The 22625-nt window shown below is 53.4% G+C and overlaps 1 protein-coding gene across 1 annotated transcript; it reads right to left on the reverse strand.

Annotated features, from left to right (window-relative positions):
- Positions 1-15474: 15474 nt before the first annotated feature.
- On the reverse strand, positions 15475-18723 carry FAM241B (family with sequence similarity 241 member B). Its single transcript, XM_032841443.1, has 3 exons — positions 18623-18723; positions 17218-17366; positions 15475-16290 (listed from the first exon to the last, which is right to left on the reverse strand). Exons 2-3 carry the CDS (start codon positions 17308-17310, stop codon positions 16021-16023), a joined length of 363 nt encoding a protein of 120 aa, XP_032697334.1. The 5' UTR covers positions 17311-17366; positions 18623-18723; the 3' UTR covers positions 15475-16020.
- Positions 18724-22625: the final 3902 nt, after the last annotated feature.

Below are 22625 nucleotides of genomic sequence, written 5' to 3' on the forward strand. Positions count from 1 at the left end.
AGCAGTATGGCACCCCAAGACACACTCCTGAGCTTCCTGAAGGAAGCTAAAAGCTCCACCTGATGTTCCCCAAACTCCGTTTGGAAAGATCAGACAGCAAAGAACACAGCAGTGTGCCCCGAGGGAGAAAAGCAAGCAAGTCCTGGAGTCAGAGGCCTGGTGGGTGGCCTCGCTCTTCCACAACTTCTAGACCCTTCCATAGGCAGCGGGGGCAGGAGCTGGCTGGAAGGAGAGTGAAGCTTTCCGCATTCCAGCGTTCAAGACAGAGCCCCGGTAAGCGGGAGGAAGGTCTGAGCTCTAGACCTGACTCTGAGTGGAAGTAGAGGCCAAGGGACAAGGCTGCGGGCGCCCTCGCCCCACCAAGACCTAGTGAGCCACAGCAGCTACACGGGGCCCCTGAACGAGGAGAGGAAGCAAAGGTGTCTGCTGGGAATCCGGAGTGCTTGCAAACCCCCTTGAGAGCATCCTAGGGACCCTTCTGCTCTGGAGGTCCCCGGACTCTCACAGTGGCTGGAGGGGGCTATTGCGGGGTGAAGGGTTCGGCCAGACAAAGCCTCCAGAAAGGCCGAGGGGTGGAGCCTCTCCCCACAGGCCCCATCCTGGGAGCGCTTGGCACCGGGCAACAGCAGACGGCAGAGAAGTCCTCGGGCCAGATTCTGGGCGCCGCGGTGGAAGAGGCTGTGTACAGACCCCGCCAGCTTGTTTGGCTGTAACTGACACCTAACACAGCTTGGGTTCATCTGTACAACACGGGGATTCCATATTTGTGTGTATCACAACATGAACATCCATCGCCACGCAGAGTTACAAAAATGGTCTTTCTCTTGACGAGCACTTTTAACATCTATTCTCTTAGCAACTGTCAAATGTATAATACAGTATTGTTAACTATGGTCAAAGCCTGCTTGTCAAAGCCAGTTCTGGGCTTTGGCCTGTGGGGTCAGGGTCCGTTGGGGCTTTGGCTGGAGATTCCGGGTGGGACCAGGCTTCCAGCTCACCCCCCTCTCCAGAGCCCAAGCAGACCCCTTCCTCTGCAGGGCCCACCTTCAGAAACCCCCACAGCCAGGATTTCTTGGGAAAATTCTGCAGGTTACACTACACTGAGCCCCACAGGCTGTGTGCCCCCGCCAACACACACACACAGACACACGCATGGACACACACTCTCACCAAGCACAATCATCACACACCACAGGCCCTCTGTATACCTCCGTGGCTTCCTTGCATCCTTCCTAGCATACACACATTCCCTCTCAGACCATTTTACGTACTATGCATAAAAATTACGTCAGTATTTTATTCAGCCCTCTCCATCGAATAGATCACACGAAGGTGGTTAGGGGCAAACATCGTTTCATAGTGCCAGGATTTTAAAAGAGAACGAGTGGAGTAGGCGATGGCTTCACTCTGAGTGACTCTTAAATGTGACCATTCCAGGCACTGTGACCTGGCAGGAGGGAGGGGCAGGGGGAGAGGGAGGCCTGAAAAGCCTGTTTCCTGCAAATCGTTAGGCATCAGACCCACGCGCACCCGGAGTAGCAGTGAGCCCTGTCCTAAGCCCAGGGCCAGCTCTGCCGCCTTCCTGCACTACCTGGCTGCAGGTGGAGGAGAGGCTCAGGGAAAAGTAGCATGTCACTGTTCTGAACCTGAGGACGCCCTCTCAGTCTCCCGTTCAGCTCTGGCCCTGGAGGAGTGGACAGATGGCCTCCTCTGCCATGAGCAGATCCTAGATCTCCCGGTGCAGGGCCGGGGCTCCTTAAAAGAAAATAAAACAACGAAGAGATCCAAAACCAAAATTAGGTACAAAAGTGAACATGCACATAGAAAGAGAAAAATCAAAACAAAATCACACATTTTTAAAAGCTGACAAATTCCACAGAGGTCACAAAATCCAGCATGCTCTTCCAGACCAGCTTCGGTCTGGCTAAGGCAAACCTCATTTCCCTTCCACTCCCCATGCATTGTGGGGCCTCTCTTGCCTGGCAAAGGGGAAGGCACCTAGGAGCCGTTTCCATCCCAAGTCGTCCAGTCGAACTTCGGCCACACGTGGAACTCAGCAGCCACGTAAGTGCATCTCCTTAAACCCGAGCACGTGCTCTCCGGCTAGGTGTCCCTTTCTCTTGGCCACTCCCAGGAACAGTGGAGGGAGAAGCCAGTGGCCTTAACAGAGTATAGCAGAAGTATTTATATGTGATTTTTACAAAGACACGTGATCACGGGGACTCTCTGCCAGGTCTCCCCCCTCCCCACCCCCAGGGCCTTGGACAGCTCCAGAACACCCAGGGGCCCGGGGGTTGAAGCCTCCTCAGATTGCTGTGGTCCAGCCTCTGCTGGGGGCCTGCACCCTTCACTTCGTCTGGCTGACTTCAGCCACGTAAAAGTCATTTCCTCCGAGCCTCAAACCTAAAATAGCGCCTCGCCATTTTCTTCCATAGAACCTAGCTCTTCCCTCTGCTTCCTGTTTTTCATAATTTGTAGCTATATTTGTGTGTGTGTATATCGATTGGTCCGTCTCTCCAGCAAACTGTCCTTTCCCCAGAAGTCAGGGAGCATATCTGTCTTGTCTGCCGTGTGTCCGCAAAGTCTAGCCCCCTATCCGTCATAACAGGGTGTGTGAACTGTGTGCTCCTTTGTGTGGCACTGAGCAGGGTTCTGAGTATAAAGCATCAAGGGGCTCTGGGAGCTGCCCCCGCGTCTCTCACGCCTGCCGAGTTACCGTCTCTCCACAGGAAGGGTTAACCACCTGCCAAGTACACCCAGTGCACGAAGAGACAGAAAACCTAAAACATGACAACAGAAAGGAGGAAAAGATACCAAGGGCTGGTGATGTGAAATCATCTACATGGCAAGTCATCTCTTTTCTATAATGTTTATTAAAAATATGAAAAATATCATTCAAAATCCAGAACGTCTGGAAGGCTCAAAAGCAAGCAAGACAAACACAGAGCGGAGGGGCACCTGGCTGGCCCAGTCGGTGGAGCGTGCAACTCTTGATCTTAGTCAGGGTTGTGGGTTCGAGCCCCACGTTAGGACGTTAGGTGCAGAGATGACTTAACAATAAAATCTAAACAACAACAACAAAAAAAAAACCCAAAACAACAAAAAAACCCCACAGAATGGAATGAGTTGAATCCCTTATGTCACATATGAAACACATGGCATTATATGAATATTTCCTCGAAGTCCAAAATCAGGCTGAAAACTAGGTTGGCCAAAGGAAGAAGAGAGAAAGAAGGAGGGAGGGAAGGAAGGAGGGAGGGAAGGAAGCAATCGAAAGACCTCCAAATTTGGCAAAATGAAAAAGGCAACCATTGTCAGCTGGGCTAAACCGGGCCCATCACACCAGCAGCGGGGTGCGGCTGAGGAACAGAACTTTCAGGCTGGGTCACATGGTGACCAGTACATGGGTGGGTCATGCGGTGGGTTGCCTTTAGGTTGGGGGACTGGAGCTGGCCACCAACCTTCACACCACATGGCAGAAAGGCCTCCTGACCCTGCCCACCCAGGCCACAGGCTCACAGAGGCCAGTCCAGGAGCAGGGGCCGCCCATACTCCTTCCAGGCCCCCATGCCTGTTCCCATGGTGACAGAGCCCCTGGGCTGCATCAACCAGGAGGGGAAGCTGATCCCAGGTTCCTGGAAGCCCAGTAGCCCTGCTCCCCGCTGAGGCCTCCCCACGGGCCTCTCCCAGCCCCCAGCCCCTCTGCCTGGTCTAGTAATGTCCTTTGTCTCCATCTGTGTCTGTGAAGGCCCCTCTCCCCGCCCCAGCCCCCGTCTTCTGTCTTCAGTGCTGCACAAGTTCCCCACCCACCGCCCTGATCTATTTGGGGAGAATGGGGGAAAACGACTCTTTAATTAATCTCCTGCCTTCATTAATTACTGTAATGGCATTCAACATGGGGGAGAGAGGGGTGCCATGTGCCTAATATGTTTTCATGTCGACAAACACATTCTCTGCTTGGCAGAGGAAGAGGCCTGTGTGGGGTTGGGGCTGCGGCGTGATTTATAAGGAGATGCTCCCGCTACAGATGCAAGGTGGCCCTCCCTCTCTTCCTCCCCCTGGAAGACCCGGGTCTCCTTGCCTCACTTTCTCCCTTTTCCCCAAACTCCTCCCTCTCTCAACCTCTCTCCACCTCTCAGCCCTGCTCACCTCCCTCACGTCCCCACCACCCCACTCTTGCTGTCTCTCTCCTCGCCACAGACTCAAGGACTCTCAAGGAAAATGGCTGCTGAGCAGACCCTCCAGGGCTCACAGCCACTGGCTGCATGCAGCAAGGCAAGGGGTCTGACGGGCGTGCTGGGCAGAAAAGGCCGGGGCCCAAGTCAGCTTTGCGCCTGTTCCTCTGTGAGGCCTTCTCAGCCAGCCATTAAGGGTACCTTATTTGTCCTGTAAGAGGGGGGAACCTCATGTGAACAAAATGCTTCCTAGGTCTTAGTGGTCCTCGGTGGGGAAGGCCTCTGGAGAAAGCTCTCATGCTGGTTGTGAGTGGCAAAGGCAGAATTTCTGGAAAAAGGAAGGAGATAAAGTTAAGGGGGAAAAAAAAAAAAAACAAAAAACACCCAGTCCCACAAATCACTCTTCAATGAGGTGAGAGTATCCACGGCAACCTGCCCAGGGGTGGGGGAAAGCAGTGCACTGTTGCCACGGAAACCACATCTTAGAAACCCACTGGTATTGGTCCCTGATTGCCTTTGCAGATGAGTGCTGGGAGCTGGGACTAGACCTGCTGGGTCCCTGGGGGGGCGGGGGGGAGAAACGGGATGAGGGAGAGAGGAAGGAAAAAGGGAAGAGAGGAGGCGCAGGAAAGGAGACAGGAGGAGGGAGAGAGGCGGAGAGGACAGGTCCAGGAAGCAGACAGCTCTCTCTGGGGGCATTGTGAGTTCTCTGGACTTTGCCTGGTGGAGAAGGAAGTGCTCAGTGTGGGCATGTGTGGACATGTGCCAGAGAGTTGAGGGAAGAGGCCTGAGCTGGAGCCCCAGGCTGAGTCTCATGCCAGCTGGAGCCAAGGCACCCACCGGCCCTCACCGCTCCCGTCCCCTCATTATTCAAGATGAATAAATGGAGCACAGCCCAGGGTGCCCTTCATTGACCTCAGAACAACCCCCCTAAGGGTCGAGAACCAGAAGAACCCAGTTTGGGGCTACCTGTACTCCCCTTGCCCCACGATGCCCAAGCACAAGGGCTCCAGAGGGAAGATGACTGGAAACTGGGCCCCAAAGCCGGCCTCCTGCCCTAATTACTCCCACACTGGGGTTTGTGGCTCCCTTCTTCTGGGAATTCAGGGCCACCGGGTGCCTATCGCCACCTGCTGGTGATCACTGGAAGCACGGCAGCCGTGACCAGAATGGGCCGGTCCTCCCGTGTCCTCCCCCGCTGAATCTCAGAGACCTCTTCAAGGCAAGCGTCAAATCTGGATCCTCCTCTAATCCCGCCTCAGATGGCCTGTGGGCCAGATGAACTCAGTCATGTGAGTCACAGAATTCATTCTGCATGGGACCTTGGCGAGTCAGTTCCCGTGACAGCTTGGAGGTTCTGAGTCCTTGACTCAAGTTAAAATTTAGTTCCTCCCTGGAGTATTCTCTTGGGTCTGAGGGGAGAGACTAGAAGCATCCCCCCGTTCCCAGTACTCTCTCAGTACTGCTCCTTGGGCTGGGGGCTCTGTGAGGTCCACATGGCTCAAGGGCCGCCTGGCAGAGTTTCCCTGCCACCTTCTCTACCAGGTGGGCCCCACCAAGAGGGAGGCAGAAGCTTAAACACCAGCCCACACAGCACTCATTGAAAGATGTACCCCAGGCCATCACAGTCCCATCTGCCCCTCCTCCACAGTCTGAAAAAGAGCTTGGAGCCATAGTGGTTCTTAGAAATGTGCTAGAGAAGAACTGAGGAACCAGAATTCCAATGGACATTGGTGCCCACGACCTCTGAACACAGAGGATTCCTCCACTTCCTGCAGGGAGATGCCACTTTGGGACAGTCTGAATGGATGACATTTCCCGAGTACCCGTGATTGCATCTGTGACTGCCGAGCCGTCTGCTCACAATCAAGGGAGCTGACCAGGGCTACAGACGTTTGGAGGGGATTGTGGGCACCCTGCTGGCCCAGCAAGGCAGGAAGTAAATGAGTAGGAGATTTGAGTCAGGAGAGCCAAGTTCAAATCACAGCTTTCCCATTCAGTAGACCCATGACATTTGCTGTTTTCCCATTTGCTAATTAGAGATAACAGCTCTATCCACCTCTCACAGTTCTGGGGAGGATTAAATGAGATAGTACATATGAAGCCCTCATCATCGTAGACTCAATTCAGAAGACTCTGGATTTGGGTCAGGCTAACTTTAACTTATAATACCAAGAACATGAACAAAGTGTCTCTTCCATCAATAACTATTCATTGAGCACCTACTCTGGGCCAGGCACTGTGCTAGACAGCAGAGCTAGAGGAACAGAGAAGACAGATACAATTCGAGACTTCATGGAGCTTCTAGTCTGGTGAGAGGCAAAGGAAAGTGCTGGACGGACATCAAATAATGACACAAAGAGTGGATTACTCTCCATTTTGAACAGGAAGCCAAGGTGTCCAGGGAGCATGTGACTAAGGAATTCACCAGATCTGGGTGGCTAGGGAGGATTAATCTTTGCCTCTTCCTCCTTTCTGCTAACTGAAAAGAGGGCATGATGGCTGGAACTTAGCAGCCATTTTGGACCATGAGGCAGAGCTGCTGGATAGGAGGGGCCTGCATCCCTGATGATTCTGTCAACATGCTATATCCCTTCTGTGTTGCCTACTCCTGACTTCTTTATTATCTCCTTGAGAGAAAATTACTTTTCTTTAAGAAAAGTAGTGCTTTAGTTTTTTCTGTTCTTATCCTCAATAATCTCTGAACCACCAGACTGGAGTTAGTAATGAATGTGCTGTTTCTGTATTAGACCATAAGAACCTTGGGCGCAGAGGGAATGCAGTGCCCAACACTGGATTTTCCTCATAGGAAGGAGTCTCAGCAGCCATATGAAGCATTAGTATGAGTGGGAAGGATGTGACAAAAGAATCATGGGACAGAAAAGTCAAGGTGGAGATAAATCTGGGGTAAGACGTATGAACCATTTCCAGAGATGCCCGGGGGCAGAGCTAAAGAAGGATGGAACAGAGAAACTCAGCATTCACGGGGCAGAACCTACCAGAGCTGAAGGACTTGAAGCCAGGGAGAGAACTGACCTCCAAAGCAAGGTGCCTTAAGGTCCTAGAGGTCCTTGGGGATGGCTTCGTGTTGGCCCCAACTTTGAGCGTGATGTCAAGGGAGGACCCGAGACTGGGGCAGCAGGGAGAACAGGGTTTAGAGCCCACTCTGCCATTTGCTAGCTGGCTGAGTCCAGGTAAGTTTCCTGGCCTCTCTGAGTTTCAGTTTACCAATCAAACAACAAAAACAGCTGGAATAATATGTATGAAATTCTGCACACACTGGCACGTGGTTAAGTGCCCAGTAATAATGGTGTGCTGGTGGATGGACTTTTTCAGGGAGGCCCATGATCCCAGTGTCCTGGTGTTCATGCTTTTCTGGGATCCCCTCCCTTGAGTGTGTTCAGGAACTGTGGCTTGCTTCTAACCAACACAATGTGGCCACTGTGATAGGACATCACTCCCGTGATTATAATACATTATATAAGACTCAGTCTTGCCAGTGGACTCACTCTGCCATCTCTCCCCACTGCTGGCTTTGAAGAAAACTCTGTCCCGAGTCCTAAAGTGGCAAGACAGTGAATTCTGCCAACAACTAGCCTAGGGAGCTTGGAGGTAGACCGTCAGCCCTGGCACCTTAGACGAGAACCCAGCCGGGGCTGACATCTTGTCTGCCACCTTGTAGAGGACTCTGGCTAAGCCATGCCCAGAAACTGTGCCTTAATACATGCGTGTTGTTTTAAGCTGCTGAGTTTGGGGTCGTTTGTCCCACAGCACAGAGAGCAAATATAAGTGTTATATCAAGAATATTTTATGGACTATTTAAGAGAAACATCACTTCATTTTGTCTGCACATCAACCCTCAGAGGTGGTATGATTACCCCCATTTATGGAGAGAAAACTGTCGTGGGGTTGAATTGCCTGAGGCCACACAATGACAGGAAGCGGGCGACAAGGGCTCCAGAGGCTGCGTGATGAAGAGCCTTAGCCTTAGCCTTCCCCTTGCTATGTCCCAGCATGAAGACCTTTGGGAGGGTGTGCTCTGCCGGGTTCTCCACAGACCCCACCCCTCCCTATTGCCCCCTACCCAGCTGCTCCACACGCCTCTCTCCTGAGGGCATATGAGTCTCTAACCCCCCTGAACCGAGGCACTGGGAGGTAGAGCCCTGTTTCCCCAAGGACTTGAGAGCAAAGGGCAGAGCCGAGTTCCCCTGGGAATAAAGCTAAGGAAGGAGGCAACCAGCTCTCCAGGGGCCCTGCTGCACATCCTTCCTGAGCTGGGACGCCACCATGCATGACTTCCATGACATCTGTGTACTCCAGGGTCACTGCACTCTCTGTACCCCAGGGCTGGGCCTGGTCTGATGGCCCAATCTCACATACAGCAAAGAAGGGAGGGACACACCAGGACCACAGCCTTAGAGGTGACCCCCTCATCTCCTGCAGCAGGGGCAGTTACGGGGCCTGGGGAACAGGGGAGTGCTCCTGTGATGGTCTCCAGAGGAGGCTTGCTGTTTCACCTAAGAGAAATGCAGGGAGGCAGGCAGATATCCTGGCAAACTGTGGGACCCTAACTCGGACTGCATTTACAATTTCAACCAGCATCTTCCATTTTTTCCTCCTCCCTCCCTCCCACCCCCTTTCCTTACCAACCCCCTTCTTCCACCAGCAGCAAAAAGCAGTTTCTTGGGATTAGCTGAGCTCAGAGTTGCAAAGGAATGCCCTCCCCAGGCCACCGAGGGCTCTAGCCCAGGCCAGCACCTCAGAGGGAAATTTCCTAACTGTTTATACCAGGTAGCAGCCATACTAGATTTTTCAATTTTGTTCTCCCAGAATTTCAAAAGAAAGTTACATTTTTAAATATTCTCACCCTAGCCTGGCTGATTTCCACCAACGACGCTGTGGGAGGTGATGTGGTACAAGCTCTCATCCCTGGCACCCTGTTCCGCACCCCGGACTGTGCACACGCCTGCCATTTGGACCTCACAACCATGCTGGGGGCACCTGAGCCCCATTTCACAGATGAAGAAACTGAGGCATGGTAAGTAACTTGCCCAGAGACACAAAGCTAGCATGTGGGAAATCTGACTCCCCTGCTCCTTGCTTCCTCTGAAAAGGACAAGGACTAGGAGAGGGACATGGTGTCTTGAATGCCAGCCAGGTCACAGTATCATTTTAATCAATAGAAACCAGGCTGAGTGCAGACAGATTAATGCGCAGGTGGGCAGGGCACAGGTGGGGCTGGCTAGACACAGTGCCTCCAACCTAGAGAGAGTCCAGCCTTAGAAAATGGGGTGGGGGTATCTGCTTCATGACCAAGCCTCTCCCTGGGGCCCCCGTCTCCCTCCACCTGCTCCTGACTCCTTGAACTTCAGGTTCACCATCTGTGCTAAGGGGCTGACATCTATTTTTCTCTGTTTGGGGGAGGATGAAATGAGACAAAGCTCTTGACATAGGGCTTAGCCCAGAACGAGCCCATACTAAATGAATTCCAATGGAATTGCATGCTCGCTCCATCAGAAACCTGAGTTCTCCTAATCAGAGAAATAGAAAGCAATGGTGAGCCCTGGCTGGGTGAGGTGGGAGGATGGGCGGTTTACGGACAGAGGTCGTGCTCCTGCACGAACATTCCACCAGATGGCGCTAGGGGACAAAATTCACAGCCCTTCAGGCCAAAACATGGGGATGCTGGCCTTTCCAGGGTCTTCCTGCACAAGGGGATGGAACTTTGTCATCCAGTTCAGAGCTAAAGAAAGCCTGAGGCTGTGTCACTCTTCATGACTTTCCTCAATCTCCTTAATCTAGATCTTCATAAAATATGGGGCAGGGATGGGGCAGTAGGAGCCAGAAGAGGCTGGGGGTACAGACGGGGACGACAGGTCAGCAGCAACCACCACACCCCCTCCCTGAGCCAGACAAAGCCAGGCGAAGGCAGGAGAGGCACCACAGCCAACTGCACACAGAACCAAGAAAATCAATCAAGTGTAAATCCAGAGGAGGGCTTTTCCTGCATAGACCTCTCCTGGCACACAGGAGACTCTCCCTGAATGTTTGCTGAACTCACATAGGACCTAGGACTAAGTTAGACCTCCCCAAGGAGCTTTGCCTCTCAGGCCCTGAAAAAGGGAGACCATTCTCTCAGGGCTCCCACATTTCAGGGAAACAGCCCCATGGAGTAGTTCGGGGTCAGAACTATAAGGGGGTCAATTCTGTCAATACATCATGGTACAGATCACTCCATGGTGGCCAAAGACAATCTCCAACTCACCCAAATACCAAAACGCTATGGAATGAAGATGCTCTCTAGGCACTAATATGAAATGTGTTTGGTCGGGATGTATTGTGAAGTAAAAAAGTAAGGGCAGGAATGGGTCTATCTTTCCATTATTTGCATTAAAAAGAAAAGAAAAATTAGCATATTTGTGTTGCTTATACTTAGGTCTATAAATTCTGGAAGGATCGAAAGCCTACTAAGAACAATATGGAGTGGAGAGGGATAGAAAGATGGATGGATAGATGGATAGATAGATGGAAGGAAGGAAAGAAGGAAAAAGGAATGTTGGAAGGAAGAAAGGAAGGAAGGAAGGGTGGATGAAGAAAGGATGGACAGATGTATGGACGAGGACAGGAGAGGGAGTTGAGACTTTCCTCTGTATACATTTGAACATTGCTTGATCTTCAAACCATGTGAATGTATTACCTTTCAAAGACTAATCTTTAAAAATTGCTTCCTCAAGATTGTACAGTGTTTCCCACAGTCCTACAATGCTTTCACTGGCCGCATATGAAGTGATTTGGGTTAGTGTACACGAGGACTGTAAACAATTCACAAACACAGCACCCAGTCAGACAGGGAGAAAACCCTTCATTTCTGTTTGATCTCTGTCTCCACCAAGGAGAATGTTTCAGTGAGACGTTACAGGGTTTCTAACATCTTTCTAAATCCTAGTAAACTGCCTTTTTAACAAAGAAAGCAGGCATCAGGCTTCCAGGCTTGGCCCAAAGCAGTGGCTAGCTAAAATGAAATGTTATTTTCTCAACTCTGAATTTACTTGTTTCAAGTAGATATTTCTACTATGAATGGGAAGTAATGCTGGCTCTCCATTTACACGGGTAACAGGAGGCTTCTTTTTCAAAAGAGATGGAAGTGAAATGTGAGTTGCTCTAGACAAAAATACTAGGTAAACCTCTATGCCATTGTTCTATGCTAACCTCGTGCCAGAAATTGCCAAATGCTTCCCATGATTCATCCTTAATCCTCCTACTGCTACGAGGTGCAGAGGACAGTGGGGCAAAGAGAGCGTGGACTGTGTCCAAGGTCACTGGATACTCGGAGGAGGAGCTGGGAATTTGAACTCAAGCATTCAGCCTCTTGCAGGGCCCCCTGCACCAGAGGGACCAAAGCTAGTGGCCCAGGGGCGCCTGAGTGGCTCAGTTGGAGAAGCGTCTGCTGTCGGCTCAGGTCATGATCCCAGGGTCCTGGGATGGAGCCCCCCATTGGTCTCCCTGCTCCACAGGGCATCTGATTGTCCCTCTCCCTCTCCCCGCCGCTCACCCTGCATGTGCTCTCTCTCTCTGTCAAATAAATTAATTTAATTTAATTTTAAAAAGCTGGTGGCCCAGTGAAGGCAGACCAGCCCTCCTGCCTCCAGCCCGGAGCCCAGCCCGGCCCCAACACTTGAAGTTGCCCTAAAGCCAAATGGTTTCAGCTCCCTCCTCACCCCCAAGCCAGAGGGACACACACACACACACACATACACACACTGCCATTCCACTTGAAGTACTCACTCAATCTGCTTCTTGAACTTTCTCTCACTGTTCTTTTGGACCCTGAGCAGCAGCACAAGGAAGCGTAAGCTTTGCTTCTGTCACTGTCGTGCCTGGCTGGACCGGCCCAAGGCTTCTCACTCCATCTGGTTTGGGCCCCAAAGCCCTCTGCCGTCCCTCCCCCACCCTCACCACCCCTGCACAGCCCCTCAGGGACCTTGTGTGAGGTAACTGGATTCTCCCCTTGTCAGTTGGCAATGAAATTGCAATGGATTCAGGAATTCAATGGACTGAGGGCTACCCCCAGTCAGTGATGGCAACCCAGAGCTGGAGCCTACCCAGGCCACCCAGCTGGGCAGCTGCACCAGTGTCCTCACACCCACCCTGTGCCCTCTGCCCTCGCAGAACTGATCTGATGGTCACAGTGGGTCCCAGCAGGTAGTGAGGCCTGCACCTGCCTTGTCTCCCTCCTTTGTGAGCGAGCTGAGGGGGTTCCCCTCCTCTCTCTTGGCCTCAGGCACCCACTGTGCAGTCTGGCGTCCCTCTGCTCCCCCAAACCTCACATCAAAACCTCCTGCTTTGTAAGAGGCGGGCTCCAGGTCATGTCCCTCAGCAGGCCTGATGGAGCCTATGGGGAGGCCTGGGGATCTGCATCGGCAACGAGGCCGTAGGTGATTCTGATGGACAAAGGGACAATAGAGGAATGGTCCAGAATGTGGGCTCTGGCCTCTGTTTGATCCTCGCCCTCCCCGCCCCCCCCCCGCCTTCCATGCCCCCATCTCTTGGCCACAATGCAAGGCTCCCGGGGACGGGACAGACCCAGATGATCATCCCCTCTTAGAGTTGAGAACAAGGCTCTGGAGAGGTTAAGTGAATCATCCAAGGTCACAGACCCACCAAGCAGAGCAGGCCTGCACCCAGACAGGCTTCCTCAGGGGCCCAGGTGGCCGGGGTGGGGTAGCCTTCCCTGCCCACAAGGTCACGCATCTGAGAACAGAGGCTTCTTCCTCAACTCGCAGAGCCAGAGTCCCCAGTCAGAGACCTCTGCCAAAGGGCTGGCTTCTGATCCCAGTCCCAGAGGAACAGGAGGTGATGGGGAAGCTGGCAGAACTGGAGCCGCCATTCTGCCTGGTCTCAGGCTTGGTGTCTCTTGTGGGAAGATAGAAATGTGGCCTCCGCCTGCAGGCTAGCTAGATGGTAGAGTGAGGTAGGGCCTGGAGAGTGAAGGCCTTGGAACTTATTATGGAAGGAAGGCCCAGGAGACCAGACAGTCGGGAAGATAGAGCGGGAACAGGCAGTCGGACCCAGGGAGCCCCCCTCACCAGGTAGCCCCAACAGGGAGTCAAAATAACTCCACAGGGGGAGGGGGAGCTCCCCTTTCCAGCCCCACAGAGGCAGCAAAGGCCTGGTAAGATCCAAGCTGGGGCTCACGTGCTGTGGGGGCAGCTCTCCCCAAGGCAGCCAGGCAGAAAATCCAACCTGACAGGGAGACACAGGGCTTCGAGGATTATCCCTGGAGATTAATGGGAACCTTTGCTGAAATCTGCCCTCCAAGCTGCCCAGTGTGGGTGATCCTGTCACACAGCAGGCAGGGCGGGAGTGTGGTGCCCACCTGCCTCAGACAGGAGGACTAGGACCAGGACCAGCCAAGGCTCACCGGGCTCTGCATGGGGCCACTGGGAGCAACAAGCCTCTCCCTGCTCAGAACTTGCTCACACAGGGATTTCTCCTGATCTCTCGGTGTGTGCAGATGAAAGCCTCACCGAAGGCCATTCAGACAAAAGGCGGGGGACACTTCCTGCTACCCAGGCTGCACAACCCAGGGACCCCCTTCCCCCTGCCCGGGGCCAGGCTGGTGCAGTGTGTTTCAGACCCAGGGCTTGAAGAAGGGAAGCAGAGCAACAGGTAGCCAACTCGGCCCAGAGCCCAGGGGCACAGGGAAGAAAGCAGGGCCAAGGGCGGGGGGGGGTGCCCTCATTCAACCAGAGCAGCTCGGCTGGGTCTGTGCTATGTGTTGGACAAGGAACAGCATTTCTTTCTGAAATGACCCACTTCAAGCCCCCAACCCCATCTCTCAGGCTTACTAACAAGCCTGTGAAGGGGCCTCTGCCCTGGGATAGGTGTGGCCCCGGGGCCCCAGCTCCTCACACCTCCCAGGGCCTGCTGCACCTGGTCTCCCTCTAGTCAGGGGCCCGGAGGAATTCTCCCTCGGTTCTCCTCAGAAGGCTCGGGCTTTGGGAACAGAAACTAAATTCTAGAAAAAAGACCACTCAGCTCTGAATTTGAGGACCCAGATTCCTACCCCTTAAAGGAACTTTATATACTGGGGGTTCACTCAAGATTTATTTCTTCAGAATCCCACAGGTTTGCAAAGGAAAAAGAAAGGGAGAGCCTGGCCCCAGAGGGCCATGCAGGGGTGGGTGGGGGGTGTTTGAGGAAATGCGAAGCACAGGGCGGGGTCCTTCCTTCCCCATGGCTGTGGGGCTGGAGCCACAGGAATGTGGGGGCTGGGTGAGTGTGTGGCAGAGATGCTGGGGAGCAGCACAGGAACAGCAGGGACAGGGGCCAGACCTGGGCACTACTCCCCTTGCCCATGCCCCATGGAAGCCATTCCTTTCCCTCCTTTCCCTGTCTGCAACGCCCCCCAGTCCCCAGCACCCTCCCCTCCATATGTCCATCATTAAGGGAAGCCATGTTCCAGCAGGTGCTGAAAAAATCAAGACAAAGAAAACACAGAGAAAGGAGTCCTGTTCCAACACCACGAAGTTCCTTCAGGAATGTCTGTGATAAAGGCCACCAGCCTGCCCAAGGGCAGTGGCAAGCAAGGGAGCATGGGGATGTATATGGGGGAGAGGGGAGGCGGAGTCCTGTTCCTGGGCAAGGCGCCCAGGCTCTCAGGAGGAGGGACAGAATCAGTCTTGATCTCAAACTCACCCCATCCTCCCCACACACACCCCATGATGCTTTGCTCCAGAGCCCTGGCCTTCAAGGAGCACTTCCCAAACCTGCCTTCCTCTCCCAACTCTCTAGAAGAATCCTAAGAGTAGGATGGAAAATCCGGTCCCCAGACAAGGGAAGGCCTCAGGCTCACCCAGCCTCCCTCTGACCACTCTGGGCCCAGAGCCCTCATCAGCCCCCAGCAGGGCCTCCACACAGACCCCCGGCTTGCCAGCCACAGCTCCAGGCTTCCACTCATCCACACACACTGAGGAGTCATTGCCAAGGCCTGCTGGCTTTCAAGGAGAGTGTGGCAGAGCAGGGAGGCTGAGCAGCCTCTAGGCAGAGCCCCTGGGCAAGGGAGCCCTGCACTTGAGCTGTCCTTACCCCATAGCCTCATCGGCCATTCTGGCCAGAGCACCCCATCCCCTCCACAGGCTGACATCTCAGATCAGCCAGAAGCCATCCAAGCATCAGACAAAGGGCCCACATCCAGGCTCAACTGCCCACCTCTACCCTGTTCCCAGTCCCAATCACTCCCAGCCACCTTCCTCCTGTCTTCCAGAGGTACACACAGCCAAACAATCACTTATGAATGTCTTTACGTGGATTCATTTTTAGTTAAATTTATTTATTGAAAATGTCACCACAGTAAGTAGAGGCCAGTATGACTTGTCATAAATAAAAAGGTAGCCAATTAAAAATATACCATGAAAACAAAACAGAGCTATAAAAGTCTGGAAACTTTTCCCAATGGCCCTACACCTGAGGCCTTCTCCCTAGTAACAGGGGAAGTCAGGCATGAGTTCAGAGACATGAGAACATATTGGCACCCAGCTGAGACTTTCTTCTTGGCATAAAAGGACTGGAAAAGAATTGGAAAGGGAACCCCTTTCTTGCTCTGACTCTGTGCTTAATGCAGGCCCAGTACTACCTAACATCATCTCAAGGGAATGTGTGCATCCACCCCACACTTTGGAAATGCAGGACTGGAGGCCTCCTCTTCCTCATGCTCACCGCACCGCGGAGGGCCTTCTATGAACACACCTTCCAGGCACACCCAGACCCCGCCCCGTGTGCCCGTCCTCACAGCAAGGCCCCCCAACTCCCTCTCCCACATGCCTGCCCCGCTTGCTCCCAGAGGTCACCGCTGACTCAGGTGGGATACCAGGTAGACGAGGCCCACCAGCAGCAGTCCACGCACACCCAGCATCATCAGCAGGAAGAGGAGCAGGATGGAGGTCACGGGCTCCACGGCGTGGTTGCCCAGATGCCACTGGGGGAAGCCCATGTTCACCAGCTGCCGGTTGAGGTCATTGAAGGGGAATGGGGCGGCCCCCAGCCGAGCCCCGGCTTGCGGCTGGCGAGGGCCCGAACCCCCCAGGGGGGCGCCATGGCCCCTATTGAGAAAGCTCTGGAAGGTGGAGACAGAGAGAGAGAAATGAATCTAGAGAAACCATCCTGGGAGTTGAAGCACCAGGCAACCGGGGCAAACCCGACCCCCCACCCCCGTCCAGGCCCCGCCCCCCAGGGCCACACCTTCCTTTCTCAGCTATCCCCCAGATGCCAGCCCGCAGGGATCCCCCTCACTGAGTCACAAGCTCTCAGAGTACAAAAAATGCCAGTCTATACTCCCCACGTCCTGCCAGGGAGAAGGTGCCCAGATCAGAGAAGAGAAAAATGGGCAAGGAGGACTAGATTCTAGGGCAGAGCGTGGGAACAGCCATTTCTTTCTTTCTTTTTTTTTTTTTTTAAAGATTTTATTTATTTGACAGAGATCACAAGTAGGCAGAGAGGCAGGCAGAGAGAGAGGAAGGCAAGCAGGCTCTCTGCTCAGCGGGGCTCGATCCCAGGAACCTGAGATCATGACCTGAGCCGAAGGCAGAGGCTTTAACCCACTGAGCCACCCAGGCACCCCAAGGGAACAGCCATTTCTAATCCTCCTCGGTCCTCCCTTTAACACCATTCCTGGGTGGCCGTGGGCTCCTCTTCCCCACCTTCTCCACTTCTCTCTCAGCCAGCTGGCTCTTCAAAGAAAGATGCTGGCTCCAGCGGGGTTAGCCCGGTCAAGGGAGAGAGCGCTCTTGGATTCCAGGTCTGGGGAGGTTGCCGGGAAGAGTGAGAACTGGGGAGGCAGGCGGATCCTATTGCAGATTGCAAGAATGCAAATTTCCCCCAAGTCTTGACCCTCACCTCATGCTCCTTAGCCCGGCTCTCTGCAAAGAGGGCTTCTGACTATAGAAGGCTAATGACTAGCAAGAGAGCTTCTGATTGCTAAGGGGTAACTGACACGGAGGGCAGAAGCCCAGCTGCTCCCCTGCCACGGGTGCTGGGCACACACCTGTCGAGGGGCGCTACTGCGTGCTGGGAGAGTGTTCCTCACGCGGGGGTCGTCGTCCTGCACTATCTCCCCATTGGCCAAGATCCGCACCATCCTCCCAGGAACGATGGGTCCCTGCTGGGCTGTGCCTGTCCCCAGACCTCAAAAACCTGAAAGAAACAATTTATCAGAGATAAGGGGACGTTCGCCTTCCGTGGGAACAATGGCAATTCTGGGTGCCCAAGCTGGTTACCCAGAAGAGCAGGCAGGCGCTGCATCTGATTAATTCCAAGGAGAGAAATAAATGTGAGTTATTTGTCAAATGAAAACCTCTCAGACATCGAGGCCACTGGGAAAACTACCAAAGGGAGCCGGGGTGATGGAAGTTCCGTGACCCTGCTGCGCCTGCAACCACAGGGAGGAGAGCCCTTGCTGCGCCCCATCTCACAACCCCCAACACTCTCCGGAGCAAGGGACAGTTAGAGAACCCCAGGGGTGTAGCCAGCTTGCCCAGCACCACTCTTCTAGAGGCAGTAGAGCCAGAACGTGAAGCTGGGAACTCTGGCCCTAGGCCATTTTCTGGGCTCTGAACAGGGAGTCCAGGGCACCCAGCTCCCCAGTGTCTCCATTTCCCATCCGTTAAAAAGGGGCCCATTGGGAGTAAATGCCAAGGACCCGGACCTTCTCCCCAGGGAGGATCTGGGCCCACTTCGGAGCCACTTTATGTCCACGACCTGGCAGCCGACCCCACTCATGGCTACAGGGCCCCGGGAGCTGGCTGGAGGGGCAGACCCTTCTGGCAGAGGGCACATCCCTCGCCTGCCCCTCACCTCTCAGATAACACCAGCCTTCTCTGCCATCGCGGGCAGAGCCAACCTGCCCAAAATTGGGAATGGGGGATGCTGCTGTGGCTCTGGGAGGACCCCACTCCGGAGACCCCAAGGGTGTCCATGCGCTGGAGGTGGGGATGGGGGTCCTTCCACGGCTTTCCCCGAGTCTGTGTCAAAGCCATTTTTTCTCAGGAGACGAGCCACCGTTTTCACCTAAATTCTGAAAAGCATCTGGGACACCCACGCCAAAAGGGATTTAGAGCCCCTGTTCTGTTGCCCTTGGGCTAGAGCTTGGGCTAGGCGGGTCCCCCTTCTGAAGCCCGCTGTTCCCTGCAGAAGGCCAAGCGGGGCGCGCAGTTCCGCAGCCCCTTGGTAATTTGCGCCCCCGCGCCCGCTGAGTGGGCTGAGGCCGCAGCCAGCCCCGGGGCACCTGACTCCGGGAGGGGGGCGCGCGGGCGATCGCGGAGGGAGTGCTGCAGGGCAGGGGCGGGGAAATCCGGGAAGGGGCCGCCGCCCCAGCTGCCGAGCCCGACCCCGACCCCGGGGAAGGGAGGGATGCGAGCTCGCTGGCCCTCGCCCTGGGCCGGGACACCCACCTGCGGTCGCGGCTCCCGGCCTCAGCGGCGTCCACTCCCGGCGGCTCCCAGGCCGCTTCCTCCCACCTGACCTCACAGGAAGCGCGCGCCGCAGCGGCGCGGCCCCCTCTGCAGGCCGCAGGGGGAACTGCAGCTGCCGGGCCCCCGGGCGGCGCAGGGCGGGGAGGAGGGAGAAAGGGGGCGCCACCGGGAAGGGAGGGGGGAGGGAAAAAAGAGGATAGGGAAGGGAGAAAGAAAGGAAGAAGGAGGACAGAAAGAAGGGAGAACAGGAGGGAGAAAGGGAAGTGGACCCCATGGAGGAAAAGCGCAGAGGGTGGGAGACCCTCTGCCCTGGGTGGAAAGATGGCACACACTAAACCCACCGATGAGAGTTTGCTGAGCAGCTGGAGGGATGCCTCTCGAGTAGGACCCAATCCTACCCTCAAGGATCTCCAGTTCCAGTGGGGAAAATAAGGCGTGAACCACAAGGCAGGTGCAAATAACTGTAACTTGAAGGAAGGCAGGCTTCCTGGAGGAGGTGGTCTTTGAGCTGGGGCCAGAAGTTTAACTAGGATAAATAGGGAAGAGTGCCACGCGTCAAGGGACTGAACAATCAACCTCTGCCTCTTTCCTGATGTTTTCGCGTCCCCACCCTCCTGCCGACTTTCATAAGCTGGTCCCTTTGAACCCATTCACCAGTGGGAAAGAATGAGTTCTGTAGTCCCACAGCTTGGGTTTCAGGCTCTGGCAAGTTACTGGGCTGCTCACTCTCCTCGTTTGCAAAATGGGGATAATCACACTTCACAGGACTGTTGCCAAGATTAAGAATGAGAGTTGCCGACACATGGCAAGTGTTGATAAACATTGGCTGTGACTATCAGGGAATAGATGATTCTGGAAGGAGGCAGTTATTTGTCGAGTATATAGTAAGACCCACTGGGTACATACAGTGTAGTAAGAAGCCCGCCGGCCCCTAGTGAGGGAAGCAGAAAGAAGGATGAAATGTAGGCCTTGCCTTAAGGACTCATCACCTGCTATCATGGTTTAATTCTTTGATTATGAAACCTCATCAGTGAAAAATGTTGAGCAGGTCCCCCGATATCTATATCTCATTTGTGTATTATTTATTGGCTTGTGGATAAAAGGCAGCTGCTAGAGCCAACCTGGCTTGAACCTGCAACAGCTGCTTTCTAGTGGTGCGATGGGCCCGTTTTTCAGCCTTTCTGGTTTGAGTTCCTTTGTCTGTAAAATGAGGATAACACCAGTACTCTTGTCATCGGATCTTCATGGAGCACTGAGCACTTAGGGTACAGCCTGATCACTGTAAGTGACCACCGCTCTGCTACGGTAAGTCAGTTGTAACCCATGGACTCTAAACAAGACTAGGATATCAGATAGATACAAAACTGAAATCCTAATGCTTTCTTCCTGCACTCAGATGCAGGGGTTAGTGTGGAAGGGATGATCCCAGGGCAGGATTCCTTTTTTTTTTTAATTTTATTTTATTCATTTATTTATTTGACAGAGAGAGAGAGGAGGCAGGAGAGGGAACACCAACTGGGGGAGTGGGAGAGGGAGAAGCAGGCTTCCCGCTGAAAAGGGCGGGGGGGGGGGGCGGCTGGCTCCCAGGACCCTGGGATCAGGACCAGAGCCATGCAGATGCCCCTAGGGCAGGATTCCTGATTCGCAGGGGTGCTCTGCTGCTCTCAAAAGTGGCTGCACATTGGAATTACCTGGGATGTTTAAAAACAATCCCAATGCCTAAGTCCCACCCCAGAGGTGACAATACTCTGGACCTGGGATGCAACCTATGTATGGAGACATTTTAAAAAACGAATTCTACTGGGTGATGGATACTGAGGAGGGTATGTGCTATGGTGAGTGCTGTGAGTAAGCCTGATGATTCACAGACCTGTACCCCTGGGGCAAATAATACATTATATGTTAATAAAATAAAACAAAAACAAACAAACAAAAATGAATTCCAGGTGATTCTAACGAGCAGCCTGGGCTGAGAACCACTGCCTTCCATGAACAGATCCGCATGAGTGGGGCTCACAACCCAAGATCACCAAGGACAGAGAGACTTTAGTGGGCTGGGGGAACCAGGGAGGAGATAAGGGATGTACCCAGGAAGCCTTGCGCCAGTGCCACTGCTGCCAAAGAGACACGGTCCCACCAGAGATAACCGTGAGAGCCCAGAGGAGAAGGTCTCTCTAGAGAAGGTCAGGAACAGCCTTAGCGGGCAGTAATGTTTGACTAGACTTTGAAAAGACCTATCAGTACCAATTAAAACAGCTTCAGAAGGCTGTGACTCACTTTTCCCACCTCTCCACTTCCTTCAGGTGTCTCCCCTGCTCAAGAACCTGCCATGGCTCCCTACTGTCTGCTCCAAAAAGACCCAGCTCATTGGCGGGCTCTGACAACCTTCCAAATCTGGCCCCAGCACACTCTTACCAGCTCCCTGACTCAGCTCCACCCACCTGGTCCTGAAGTATGTCACCCAGAGTCCTACTTGGCTTGGGCCTAGAAAGTTGGCCTGAAGGTCCTCTCCACCCAATCTAAATCCTCCCACGCTTTTATACCAACAACACAAACTTCAGTTCTGAGTGTTCCGTGTAATAATAATAACCCCTGTGTGTGCAGAGTCCCTATGCTTTCCAAAGTACTTTTCCAGACCATATCATTCTTCTTTGGATTATGACATAGGAAGCATAGGTATTATTGTTCCATTTTGCTAATAAGAAACTGAGACTCAGGGGTGCCTGGGTGGCTCAGTGGCTTAAGCCTCTGCCTTTGGCTCAGGTCAAGATCTCAGGGTCCTGGGATGGAGTCCTGCATCGGGCTCTCTGCTCAGCGGGGAGCCTGCTTCCCCCTCTCTCTCTGCCTGCCTCTCTGCCTACTTGTGATCTCTCTTCTGTCAGATAGATAAATAAAATCTTTTAAAAAAAGAAAAGAAAAGAAACTGAGACTCAGAGACATGGTACATGGCCAGCTCCAGGTCAGTGTTAGTGCCAGGATTCAAATGAACCCAGGTTCTCCCCTCCCTCTCAGGCCCATCCCCTCTCTGCTGCCTCTTTATTTTGGGCTTCCCACACCCAATGCCATGAGCATGAGACTGCTGCCCCCCCCCAGCCCCGCCATCATGCCTTAATCTCAGCAGGTGTCCCATTAAAGCATGCTTTTGGCTCTGCTGGTTGTCATCGCACACTCTTGCTAAAGTTTGGGACACCCTGCTTTAGACCAGTGGCTTTGCAAACACTTTTGGTCCAGTACATTTTATATCATGACCTAGTAGCCACACTCATGTGAAGTTTCAACAACAGTATTTACCCTTTCTACATGAAATATACCGTGATGTTTTCTATTTTTTAAGGGAAAAAAGTGCTTATCAATTTCTCACACTATTTTGCTATCCATGAATATAGTGGTTCTCAACCCTGATTGCATGTTAGAATCACCAAAGGGAAATTTCATAAACTATTGGTGCCCAAACCTGTTGGATCAGAACCTCCAGGAGGTGAAGCATGTACATCTCTATGCCTGGTTACTTAATAAGCACTCAAGCTTGTAGATACTAATGTGCGGTTTAAAAACACTGCAGTAGACGTTCCTCCGGGGTGGACGGCTGCCCCTAAACTTAGAGTTCCTTCAGATACAAAGCAATAAGTTCCACTTGGCTAACAAAGATAAGCTTGTGTAATAAGACCCAAGCCCCAAAGAGGAAACACTGCCCAGAGCACATCACCACAACGGCAGTCCCTTGCCTCCACTGACTATCCAAACGCCAGGAAGAAAGACCAACCCCGAGCCTCCAATATGGCACCAATCCTCAAAGAAACCCTCTGATTCACTGGTGGCAAGTTGACTTCATTGAGCCCCTTCCACCCTAAGGGCCAGAAATTCATTCTAGCAGGGGAGACACCCATTCCAGGTGTATGTTTGCCTTTCCTGCCTGGAGAGCCTCAGCCCAAATCACACATCTTACAGAGTGTTTAATCTCCTGGTCCAGGATCCCATGTAC

The sequence above is a fragment of the Lontra canadensis genome, unplaced genomic scaffold, assembly GCF_010015895.1.
Source record: "Lontra canadensis isolate GAN:19392208 unplaced genomic scaffold, GSC_riverotter_1.0 scaffold3, whole genome shotgun sequence".
Classification (NCBI taxonomy): Eukaryota; Metazoa; Chordata; class Mammalia; order Carnivora; family Mustelidae; genus Lontra; species Lontra canadensis.